Genomic DNA, 12,739 nt, shown 5'->3' with positions numbered 1-12,739 from the left:
CCACTGCCTTGTTAAGTCTTGCTGTCATTTTGTGAAGGAGATCCAGCACTTGCATGTTTTTAAAGCAAAGTCCTGCCATTTCAGAGGCAGAAATGTGGGTGGGAGGAACCAAACAGACTAGACTAGAAGCAGACGGTACCAAAGTATTTTAACTATTGAAGTACTCACTTTTGTTCCATTACAGGATTAGTAAATCCTGAATCCTTATATTTTCTTCTTCCAGAAAATAGCTGTAGCAACCCCCTGGCAGGTTTGCTCTCTAGTGCTGCTCTACGTAGAGGATACTAGTCTGTTATTGTTAACATTAGTTAGTTAAAACAGCAGAGGTCTATGCTGTGGCTCTGAAGGTCTAAATGTTTCATATTGTGGGTAAATACGATCCCATGTGGAGGAATTTCTGACTTGGTAGGTGATGTATTTTTTATTTTTGCTCTGGGCAGCACATTGCCGAGTGCCTTACACTAAACGGATGTTAACATCTGAAGTGGCAGGCTCAAACAGCAGGAACGCAGGTTAGCCGTCCCAGGTGGTATCGGTTCTCGTTCAGCGCGTTGCCTGTTTACCTTTTAAGTTTTATTTGATTTGGGTGCTCCGACTACTTGATGTCAATTTCTAGCTTTTTCACAAAGATCTGATATTCAAAAAAACTGAAATTGAAATCTGGTATTCATAAAACATTTTCAGTAATTTAAAAGTCTGTATATTTCTTTGAGTACTACATTTTAAAATGCTTTGACGTGGTGCTTATATTTTGGACTCTAGATCATTTGATGTAACACAGATGCTAAGTGATTAAAAGGATCTTAACAAAGCCTGTCATCTTTGTTACCTATAGCGAGGCCTAGAAATTTGGGATGGCGAAGCTCCTGTGGAGCTTCTGGGTGGGGAAGAAGCCTGTTTGTTTCCTTAATTAAGTGAAAATGAAAATGTTAAATCTGGTGTTACTTTTCTCCCAGGACACAGATTTCGGTATACGTGGAGAGGTTGAAGCAGGCAGCTCTCCATCCTTTGGGTTCTCATGTAATAAACTTTTTTCCTGAAATATCAGGACTTACGAGGTATCTTTGCTGATCTTTGGCAAACTGTTACATTTTATTTTGGAACTGAATGCCTGTCCATTAGCGTGCTTCATCGTCTGGACCTACGTGGGTTATTTTGTTCCTTTGTTCACTATTGAGAAACTAATACCTAGAAGATAACTCATTTGTTTCCTTTTTCCCCCTCTCCCTGTGATATTTTTAGGTTAGAGAATTAGGGTTTAACAATGAAATAAAATAAAATTTGAATATCAACTGTGATGTATTATGGTGACAGTAATATAAATGTGTAGCATTGCTTACACTATTTTAATAAGCTAGGAATGTTCTAGAAAGGACAAAGTTTAGAACGTTACTTTTTGCCAGTTTGGGATCCATATATGAACAAAGCCAGAAGAACATCAGCCTTGCTGTATTTAATATATGTTCAGTGGTGGTATTTTGCAGGAAGTTGCTAATGAATTCTTCAAGAGCTCCAGTAATGTAATTTTTTAATAGTCCTTTTTTTGTTGTTGTTTTCATGCAGGTTACGATGAAAGCCAAACAACTGAAGGATTCTGTCATGTATACACCAGGTGTGTGCTACTAGACCCTCCCTGATGCTTATAAAAAGCACTGCATTTGGATTATAGCTATGCAAATACAGTGCATTTTGTGCCTTTCAGGGTATGCTTTGCAGAGAGACTTTTGCAACCTTGCCTTACTTTGAGCAAAGAGAAGAACTGATGGGGTTTCTGAGGGAATGTTTCCCTGTAGCTACATCCTCCCAGGCTTTCTTACTCAGTTTATTGTGGGGTTTGTTCATTTGTTCACGCCGTTCTGTTATGTTTGTTTATATCAGTGTGGTCATTTGCTAGTACTTCACATATACCAGATAAGCTCATAATTGGCAAAGTTCATTGCTTCATAACAAATACCCTGATTTCTTGACAAGCATTTTCCTTAAAGTCTTAATCCAGACGAGCTTTTTCTCCTCTCTGCACTATTCTGGGTACCTTTTATTTGCAGGCAGTTCCCTGCTTGTTTGTGGTTTGTTTTATTTTTTTTAGAAGTGTAACAACCGTACTTCTAACAGGCATCATTAGGCTCTCCGAGCTTAAAACGCTGGCCCAGAATTCCAAGAACGTCAAAGTCAATGTGAGTTTGCCAGACCACATAATCACCCGGCGAGAAAGGGAGGAGGAAGAGGAAGAGGAGGAGGAGGGGAACTACAATCATATCCCAGAGCAGAGGGATGTCCAAATAGATCAAAAGGAGACCATTGCAAGTGAAACTAGACACCGCAAACGAAAAATTCTCAAAGTGCCTGAAATGACTCTACCAGCAATGAGAGAGGTGCTAGAAGAGAAGGGCAGAGGAAGACGCCAGAAAGATTTTGATAACGCCGAGCAAGAGGAAGAGAGTGATGATGAAGGCAGAAAAAGGGAGAAAAGCCATGCCCCAGAAGAACTGTGGACTCAAAATCAACAGAAACTTCTTGAAATGGCCTTGCAGCAGTATCCAAAGGGAACATCGGATCGCTGGGATAAAATAGCAAAATGTGTTCCTGGAAAAAGCAAGGTATGCTTAGTTTTGTTTGAACTATAGTATAAATTGAGGGGAAACATATTTTCTATCAATTTATGATTACCTTAAGAACTGAGGGTCCGTGCAGAAAGGTGAGGTCTTTACTTAGCCTATCAGTCCAGGCATAATCGACCTAAAGAGCATTACTGTCATGTTTGTTGCTTTTATTTAAAATACATTTTCATTTGTTTGTTTGATCTATTACAGAAAATGTTGAAATACCCCCCGTTTCATTTAAAATACCTACCCCTCCTCTGCCTTTCAGATCTTCAATTGCAGGACAGATTAGATTTTAAAACAAATTTTGATTCAAAGTTTATTAGTAACCAAATGTTGGTGAGCTGCTTTGCTTACACTGTTACAATACCTTTCTCAACCCATCTCAATAAACAAACAAAATAAGCAATCCATCTGCAAGTGTTAACTGCTCAATAACCTATCCAATGTTCTGTTTGTAAGTATAATCTTTTTAAAATAGTGTTCATTGTCATTGATACAGTTGGTCTGTGTCAGAATCCGTAATAGTTGTGATTGATAGATTAGTGTGCTTGCTTCAGTCACTGTAGCTGCAGGAAATCCTAATTTTATTTGTGCCAAAACCAGTGTGAGAGGGGAGGAAACGTGGGCGGGGGATTTGAGTGTTTCTCCGGCTCTGAAGCTGTTGGACAGTATCTGGTGTCAGTAGGTGCCATGTTAGTGACCGCAAAGGCTTGTCTTTAACAGCGTCACCTATCCGCAGTGTGGCTCATGCCAGAGTAACTGTTCTGAAATAGGTATTACAATACAACTGTTGAATAACTGCTTTTACAGTCGTCGTCAAGAAATACTGGGTAACTGTTTTCTTGGGTTTGTGTCCTCTTTAAAGAGAGGAGTATCCATTAAGAAACGTAAATTGGGGGGTAAGGGGGGGGGGGGGGGGGGAGACCCCAAAGAACCCCCCACAACCCCCAGAACCTAGCTCTTCTTCTGGAATGAGGTAGCATGTGTAGAGTTAAAGCAATACTAAAATATCAAACTTTAATTAACACTTTTGTTTTTCCTTTTAGGAGGAGTGTATAGCAAGATACAAGTTGCTTGTTGAACTGGTACAAAAGAAAAAAATGGCTAAAAGCTGAATGTTCTGAGCAGAAGATATTTAGCTCATCTTTGTCAAAATGGGGTTTTAAATCTCATATGCGGGAAACTGCATTTTTGTACCTCAGTATTTCTATACGTCATGTGCCTTAGTAAAAGAAAATATCAATAAATCTTATACCATCCTACCTACCTATTTTGTGTGTTGAAGAATGAAGGTCTGTTTTTTGTGTTGGAGAGCTGCTTATGCAGATGTGTGACAACAATGTCTTAAAAATTAGTGGACCTTCAGGAAAAGCCACACTGATAATTGCATACCAGAACCGGTAGGTTTACAGCTAATGAATATACAGAATATAAAGAATTTTAAATGTCGTTTTGAAAATGAGAATTGATCTGAAACTGTTAAGCAAGGACTAGTAATGGAATGCTGCACTCAAGATATTTTTTCCTTTCTTGCAGCTATAAATAGAAGACAGTATGCCTGCGAGCATGTCTGCTGCTTCGTGAAATGTCTATTCATTCTAACAGTATTTGGAAAGCAGCAGTATTTCTAATCATAACTTCCATGTGCATTTATATGCACCTACAATAGAACGCCTTTTTTACCAACTCTGCAGACTAACACACAGTGATATTTGGTAGTGCTGTTATTTGGTAAAGTTGAAATGGGTAATAACACTGAAGGCCTCTAATTAAGATATATAAGGCATATACTTCATGACCAGTTTTTAAGTACAGAATAGGACTTAAAAGCTAACGTCATTGGGCTAAGAGTTCTCATATTTGGGGGGCGTTGTATACCCTGGATTCAATATTGTTTGATTTTATATTTGAGGAATAGGTAATAAGGGTTATTATTCATTACTTGCTGTTTTGTTTTTCATAATTTTGGAAAAGTTATACAAAGCTGAACATGCTGGAAAAAAGGGTACTTAAGGGGCTGTAAATTATATCAGTAAATCAGAGCAGCGATCGTAGTCTTTTGCAAGAAACATTAAGGACTTGGATTTTTTTAAAGACTTATTTACCACTCAACTTCTGATTTAATACCAGGATTCTAGTAAGTTTTTGAGCTTTAATTCAAAATTAAAGTGAAAAATCAGAGGACCATGTATCTGAACTCAAAATCGGAGCATGGTGGCTGAAAATCTCTGTTAACTTTCTGCCATTTACACTGTTGCTTTTCCCCAGTGACTCTTTGCCAATTGTGTTGCTTCTGACAGATCAGCATTTCACAAAATTTCATCCCATTCCCATAAAACTTTAAGGGAGAAGTGTTTAGGGAAGATAACAGTCTTCCATATGTGTTCCTTACCAAGGGGAAGGTTTTTTTGGGGTTTTTTTTTTTGGTTATATATAAAAAATTAATCTTAGTTGGTAGAAATAATGATATTATGGAAACTTTACTAGACACAAAATAATGCATCTAAATTTTGTTTCACAGAGAACTTCACAGGTTAACTGCATTGGAAACGAAACATATTCAGAAGCTGTACTATGATCTGTGTGTGCCAATTGATCAAATAGTAATTCTGTGCTACTAACGCACCTATGAAGGAAGAGTCTGAAGTGAGATCAAGTGAGATATTTTCAAGAGGTATCACGAAATCTTAACTTTAAAAAGGTATTAGTCATCCAGAACACTTAGAGATAGATGTCTGTAGCTGTAAAGCAAGGAAATTGAAATGGCTACAAAGAAAAGCTGCTACAATGGTTAGGTGAATTGGTGAAAATTAACTTGGCAGAACATTGATAGGGCTGGGGTAGAACACCACGAGCGAATGGAGATGTATTGTTCATGAAAAAAAAAAAGACTGGTAATTGGAGTATTTCTGCTGTTTCAAAAAAAAGAAAGCAAGTAACTGGAGAGTATAGCCTGTGAGGATGAGAGAGTCATCTTTCCTCTCCGCTCTGGGTTTACAAGACTTCACCTGGAACGGTGTGCCCAGTTTGGTATATCGCGCTTCCAGGAAGATGTAGACCATCCAGAAGAGAGCAAAGAAAGAGCACGATCCAGAGTCTACAAAGCCCGATTTACTAGGAAGGACAGAAGGAATTGTTGGTATTTGCTCTACGCTAGAGAGAGAGAGAGGAAAAAAAAAATCTTCCAAGTATGTAGAAGGGGAGCTTTGCACTTGTGTGATCTTTGTCTCCCTGATGCATTTAATACAGGACTGTTACATGCCTGTTGTGGCGATGAAGAATAATAATGGGCTCATTTTGGAGGGAGAAATAGTTTAGTTAGATATTGGGGAAAAAAAAATCCAGTGGCAAATGTAATAAGGATGTGGGAGGACTTTGACGCCTTTATCGTTAGAAATCTTTTAAAATGTACGTGTGTAAGAATACCTGCTCAAGACTTGCCCATCTCACTGCTGTGTATGTGGCAATAATTACATGCTGCGTGCCCAACACCTTCAGCTTCTCTCCACCCTAGGCTTTCTGGATGGGGGTCTAAGGAAGAAGAATGAGCACCACTTACTGGTAAGAAACCAGTTTTTCTCTTTTTTTGTTTCGAAGAACATTTACACTGAGAAACTTAAAACAGTGCTCCTGACAAATACAGTTTATCTGAAGGAAGATCCTTAAGGATGGGCAAAGATTGTACGTGTCATTGTGTCACACTTGTCAGGTTGAGTACCTGACGTGATGGTTGTGAATGTCTAATCACAGGTGCTGCTCATGCCTGGATGGATGTGAATTGATGGATTGCATCCTTATTGCTTGAAGAATCAAGCTGCCTGAAAGTAGAGACGAGCTGGCTGTGTAAGAGAAATGCGTTGGCCTCTTCCGCAGTGGAGCTTCACCATGAACTGGTGGCAGGCCCAACTGTCTCATCGTCAAGAACTGGAAAGGTTTTGCAATGCACTGATGGGTCATTTGGAATGGGAAAGGTGTTTCACACCGAGTAGGCTGGCAGTGTAGGTCTTGGGATGAGGAACATGAGTCAGCGTCTGGCATCAGTGAATCGCTAGTCTGCAACCACATGCTCGGAGACACCCATCTAGAATCATAGAATCATTAAGGTTGGAAGAGACCTCAAAGATCATCGAGTCCAACCATCAACCCAACACCACCATGCCCACTAAACCATGTCCCTAAGCGCCTCATCTACCCGTCTTTTAAATACTTCCAGGGATGGTGACTCAACCACTCCCCTGGGCAGCCTGTTCCAATGTTTAACTACTCTTTCAGTAAAGAAATTTTTCCTTACATCCAATCTAAACCTCCCCTAGGAGGGGTCCTTCATGTGGTGAAAGCTTTATCCAGGCCCCGTCCAGTCCTACTTCACGTTTCATTCCTCAAAGGCCAAAGGAGCTGGCCCAGGCTAAGCTTTAGCTTCTGTGTTTGGCTGGGGCAAGGAGGGTAGGAGGGTGATACGGGTCCAAGATCTTCAGGCTGTCTCAAGGTCCTCTCCTGGGGTTGCTGGGTTTTTTTGCATGATGAGACTGCAGGCCCTTTTGGCAGTGGCTCTAGTCTGTGATCACTGAGGTGAGATGTGATGCTCTCTAGAGAAGTGGTAAACTGCAGCCAGTCTCCCGAAGAATACCCAGGCTTTGTTTTCTCACGGTTCTGGTATCCACCACCAAAGCTACTGTTTTTCTAAAACTTCCTGCCCATAAAAATCGAGGTCGCTCTGAGCTTGGGATTTAAGCAACTTCTTCCAACTTCAGTTCTAGCACAGGATGCAGATTTTTTTTTTTTTCCACCCAAGTAAGATTAGTATTTGCCTGCAAGCAAAATATGTGTACTTTCCTGGGCAGTTGTGAGCTGTACCTCGAAGTGCCTTTTGCACTAAACTTTGTGCATGAAAAGCTTTCAGTCTTACTTGGTCTATGCTGTAGCTTCTGTACTGTGACTTGCACTTAAATGAGTCAGATCTGAGTCTATTTTGAGTATCATCTTCTGCATGTCCCTGTTGATGGGACAGGCAAGACACCATGGAAAGGGGCACCTGGGGCAGACTAACCAGGGAGGGTAGTATTACCGTACCACGCTGAGGATACAGTCAAGCTAAAGCATCAGGATTTTGTAAAATAATAGCCTGACGACCATACACAAGTGAAGGAGTAGAGTATGACCGATGCTATAAAGGTTAGTAGTGCTCTAATTTAGGTTAGTTTAGTTCTCAAAGGAAGACTAGCAGATACTGTTCTGATCTGTTGTAGATCTAAATGTTTGTACTGTGTTATCCTCAACTTTACAGCTGACAATGTATGAAATAATTAAAAAACCATTTCTTTCAGGGAAGATTTTGCAATGTGACCTTCTTATAAGATGACAGTCTGAAAACAATAGAAACATTGAGTCTTTGACTTTAAAAGAGCTCTCCTTTAGGCAGAGCCAACAGTGAGATTTTAGTGCAGCTTATGAAAAACAGGCACTAGAAAATCAGTCAGTTAAGTATCACACAAGCCCATTGCTGAGTAGCGCCTACTAACACAGCTTGAATGGATGAAGTTGATAAACCCAGGATTTGAGATATCGTAGGCTGTCCAGAAGTAGTTGGCTCCTGTAAGCCATAAGGTGTGTTGTCATTGTCAGTAAAGCTGGATTTTGGTGGAAAAAAAACAGCAGAAAGTTCAAAAGCCTGTTAACATGAATCTCTTCTGAAATGCAGCGCACTTAGTCTGTGCTGCTCTCGTGACACTGAACGCGGAGCGGCTCCCGACACATTCGAGGGTGGCTCGGTAACCAGTGACTTGGCTGCCAGGGACCTGCATAGCGGCTTGGGCTGCTTTGGCATCAGAGGCATTCCACAGGGCCGGCAGCATCGGCTTCTACTGAACTGGTGCCAAATCAGCCACAGACCATCATCTTTGATGTCAGGATCTGCAAAATCATTGAAACAAGGTTGGTTTTGACTGCATCTGGCCCTCATGTGAACTTGGCTTTGATGTGGTCCCTTTCTTTAAGGGGCTAGTGTATTGGAGTTTTGTTTAGATGTCAGAACTGTCCTTTTTGTTATTTCCCTGCTGTTCATTGTCGGTCCATCAGGACTACGAGTACTGTAAAACATCCATTGCTATCTTGGGCTTCTGGCACCGATCTCTAAGAAGCTGAGATTTTAAGAATGTCATGAATTTGACAATCTCACTTGTATTTCCAACTTCGCCCCTTTCAACATTTCTCAACATCTTACCAGGAGCCTGATACCAGAGTTCAGACAGTCCCTCTCAAATAAAAGAAACACACAAGGAAAAGCAGGACTTGCCCCTTTCACTGGTGACTATGGTACTTGCTCCAATAGGAGCAAGATGACGTACTGATACTTCTTGTCTACCAGGTAGAGCGTTTGGATTCATCTGAGGTCCTTGAATAAAGCAGCAGTAACGTAACCCTCCGGTCCGTGACTCCGATAGAAGGGACTCAGGGCTCCCTGGAGGCCTTGTGCTGGTGGGCAAATGGCGCTTTTCTTCCCCCTCATCTACAGGTCTAGCAGTATGAAGTACATGTCTAGTGGCCCAGCTATATATTCCTCCTTCTTAGCATTGACTAACAAATAGTCAATGCCCAACAGAACCAGAAGAAAGATGGTACCCAGTTCTAGAGCTTGTCTAGACAGCACATAGATCTAATCAGTAGAAATGCCGTCTGTTCAGCTAGTCTTCCGAGCCTCTTCACCTTACAGCATACAACATTCATCAACTAGCCCTAGAAGGTAGGGAGTTTTTTCTAGCAAATATCCACTCCTCAGGACTTGAGCAGACGGAACAGTATACAAAGGGCACAGGCCCACGGCAACACCATCTTCCTGCTGCTTGTTCCAAAAGCCAGTCTCAGCCAGAGGCCGCACCTGACTAGCAAGGGGCTAAAAATCGGGAGGGAGCCGTAACGCATCCCTTGCCTACCAAAACCCGTACCACCACAAACCTCGCATTTTATCTTTAAGTGACAGTACGGGAAGGGTCAAGTTCCTCCTTGCAGCCTGGGAAATGAAAGATCAGGAGTTCAGCTGTGTCTTCACCAACCCCTCCACAGACAATAAGCAACACTTCTGAAAAAAGCATTGAGCTGGATTTACAGAAAATACAATGCAAAAGCTACGGCAACAACCAAAGGCCTCAGTCACCTTAAGCAGGCACTGTGTGCATAAAGAACCCGTCCCATCGCCGCAGAGCTCTCGCCAAGTTATTTCACAATGAACCGGGGCCGTTAGACCAACAGCTCACTCCTCCTCCTGCAGTTTCACAGTAATTTCTCTTCGAAGGATGAAAGCAAAAAACTCTGACTATGGCACAGGGCTGCAACTGGACATTTACATCCCGTAAGCAAAAACGTCCCTGGACAGTACTGCAGCTGCATCGCTGTCTCTCAAAAGCAAAAATTTACATGAGAAACATTCTAAAAAATTTGTTGTAATGAATTTTAGTGGCTGTGTGCAATGGAAATCCTTCCTGTCACATGACGTTAATAGAAACAGTCCGTTCTACGAGACTCATGTTCACACAAGCACAAGCAGTATACAACTATAAACATTATTAAAGTTTATTAACAAAAGCTTTGTACATATCTTTTCATACACTTGGAATTTTACATCTAGTCAAAATAACAGCACATTTCCATCTTACCTTTTGTACAAATTGTTACAGAATATCCACCAGTGGGTTGAGTAAGTAAAATAAACCACTGGCTTACTTTTGTAAAGTATCTACAAAAGTGATCTGTGACATTTTTAAAAAATTCCCCAGAACATATAAAAATAAATTATTTTTGCTTTTTCAATTAAATCTACTAATTAGAAATATTACAAATCAAAATATCAATGTTTTCTTATGAATTCTTCACAATACAAAACAGAGTCACAAAACTTTATTTACAGAAATGAGGTAAGAACTGTGCAACGTTTAACTAAGAAACATATTGCGGAATTAACATGTTCTTCCAAATAAGTACACAGTGGAGGTCTAATTACAGCTGGGTCTCTTCCTCTAATAATTCCCGCCTTAATATTGATTAGTGGTCATTACCCCCATTTAAGCTATCCTGCGCCGTACTGCATAGACTCACGCCACGGAATCAGCTACTGTCGGAAGCGTCGTAACGCAAGTTCACCCGTTTCAACCACTGGTAAATTTTAGTGGGAAATATTAACTCACTTTTTTGGTAATTTATTAGTGAAAAGCGACCCAGGTAACAATCTGCCTGAGCTATCTACAGTGGTATAAACACCTCTAGTAAAGGCAGAACGACAAGGCTGCTGGTGCAACACAGAATATTCCCGCTGCTAACAAGGACACGTCTAGTGCATGATCAGCTGTTTGCAGCCATTTCAACAAAATGGAGGTAGCAACAGGCACTTGGTTTAGGCCAAACACTACACGTACTTCTTCCAGTGCGGCCTTCTCATCTGGTAAGAAAACTTTGTCGCCGGAACCAGGCCGGTTCCTTTAAAAACCTCAGAACTCGAAAACCTACACCAAAATTAATAAACTTTGGATTCCATACTGTAATTCTTACTCAGGAAAAACTCCCACTATATAACAACAGGAATTTAAAGGAATAAAAAGTTCAGAAGTGGATTCCCTTATGAGTCAGGTTTCAAAACAGGTGCGTAAAAAAGAAACGACAAACAGCAAGTCCAGGCTGCCGTTACAAGCTTAGCCTCAAAGGATATATTGCAACTGCAGCAGCAGATCAGATCAGACTGGTTGGGGTTGGGGTTGTCGGTTGGTTTTTTAAAACTACTGCTCTGAAACCAAAGTAATGCATGACTGCAGACAGCTTCCTCGCCTTGAGCTTTATAAGATTAGGACCGCAGAGTCAAGTATGTGTTTTTTCTATGGTTGGATTTGTACTTAGTACCGTCACATTGACAAAAAAATTATGGTTTGCAGAGCTTTATCTACTTCACAGTCTGAAACTTTAAAAAGTACATCCATTTTAGTGCAACAAGAAAGCAAATGAAAGCCTACCAAAAATATCCTTAAGAAAATTATTAACCTTTTGCTGTGCAGTAAGAGTTCCTTGTTGCATTTCTTCAATCTGCAGGAAGGAAAACTGCAGTTTGCAGCCAGATGAAGTGCTATAACAGCAGGACATGCAGTTCTCAAGTATCATTCAAACGTCAACTCTTCTCTGACGCAACTGGTCCAGTTTTATCATTGAGCCTCTGTGTAAGAGAAAATACTTCTAAAAATCAGATTATAAAATACAGAGTTAAGTAACATTAAATTCATACACATGACAGAGCAGATGAGGTACATTTACTGGAGCTATCTAAATAGTAACTTCCGCATTGTAAAGAATAATCGTGTGTTGTAGAATAAGAAGTGGGAAAGAAAGAATAATTACGAGTTGCTTCAACGTAGGACTACTCCTTTACTGAGGTCATCACAGCTAGCATTAGAAAACACCGATTTGGCTTCTCTTTCATTCCAACAAGACTTGCTCTTCCTGGCTGTTGGTGTCTCCTTAGAACCGCGTGACGGTCAAGACAAATACCAGGTGACCTCTGCTACGTTTTACCCACTGGAGAGGGCTGAAATCTACACCTATCCATCAGAACAGAAATGCAATTTCCATTTTGCCCCTGTCACGATTATCCTTCTTTCATAAATTGCTACAAAGACATTTCCCTGCAAGTACTGAACAGGACTGAGCAAAAGCCTCATTCTCATGCATTGAGCATTCAGAAATGCTTGAAAACCTGTTCCAACTGGAAATGCGATTAAAACATTCAAACTTTTGGCAGATAGAGAATTTGTTAAAAATTCTTTTTGGATTAAAATAGTTCAACAAGCCAATGCAATCTGTCTCAATTCTAACCCGTAAAAAAAAAAAAAGGCAATTTCAAAAGACATTTATTTCTAAGGGTTTTGTGCAAAAGATGTTCCGAGATTTCCTGGAATTGTTTACAGCTAACTGTTATAAGAACAAAACCTAAAACTGTAACAGCGTATTTGTAAAATATACTAGTGCTGCCCGGTCACGCTGTCCAAACCTAGTAATAGCCATTTCAAAAAATTCAAAATAAGGTCACATATTGAATAGTCTGTTCTGATGCAAACCAAATAGAGGGTCTCAGTTCCATTCACTACTCATCTTTAGAAAATGAG

At 40.4% G+C, this 12,739-nt stretch overlaps 2 protein-coding genes across 2 annotated transcripts in view; one reads left to right on the top strand and one right to left on the bottom strand.

Moving 5' to 3' along the window:
- Positions 1–3,869, top strand: part of DNAJC1 (DnaJ (Hsp40) homolog, subfamily C, member 1) — a 165,165-nt gene extending 161,296 nt beyond the window's left edge. The window contains exons 15-17 of the mRNA XM_009330610.1: positions 1,564–1,612; positions 2,113–2,597; positions 3,650–3,869. Of these exons, the coding sequence (XP_009328885.1) occupies positions 1,564–1,612; positions 2,113–2,597; positions 3,650–3,718 (603 nt within the window). The 3' untranslated portion in view covers positions 3,719–3,869. The remainder of the gene's footprint in view (positions 1–1,563; positions 1,613–2,112; positions 2,598–3,649) is intronic.
- Positions 3,870–10,143: 6,274 nt separating this feature from the next.
- The window catches only part of MLLT10 (myeloid/lymphoid or mixed-lineage leukemia (trithorax homolog, Drosophila); translocated to, 10), a 134,426-nt gene continuing 131,830 nt past the window's right edge, over positions 10,144–12,739 (bottom strand). The window contains exon 20 of the mRNA XM_009330562.1: positions 10,144–11,793. Coding sequence (XP_009328837.1) covers positions 11,749–11,793 — 45 coding nt within the window. The 3' untranslated portion in view covers positions 10,144–11,748. The remainder of the gene's footprint in view (positions 11,794–12,739) is intronic.

The sequence above is a fragment of the Pygoscelis adeliae genome, unplaced genomic scaffold (assembly GCF_000699105.1).
Source record: "Pygoscelis adeliae isolate BGI_AS28 unplaced genomic scaffold, ASM69910v1 Scaffold27, whole genome shotgun sequence".
NCBI lineage: Eukaryota > Metazoa > Chordata > Aves > Sphenisciformes > Spheniscidae > Pygoscelis > Pygoscelis adeliae.
This window is presented reverse-complemented; position numbering and strand designations above follow the sequence as displayed.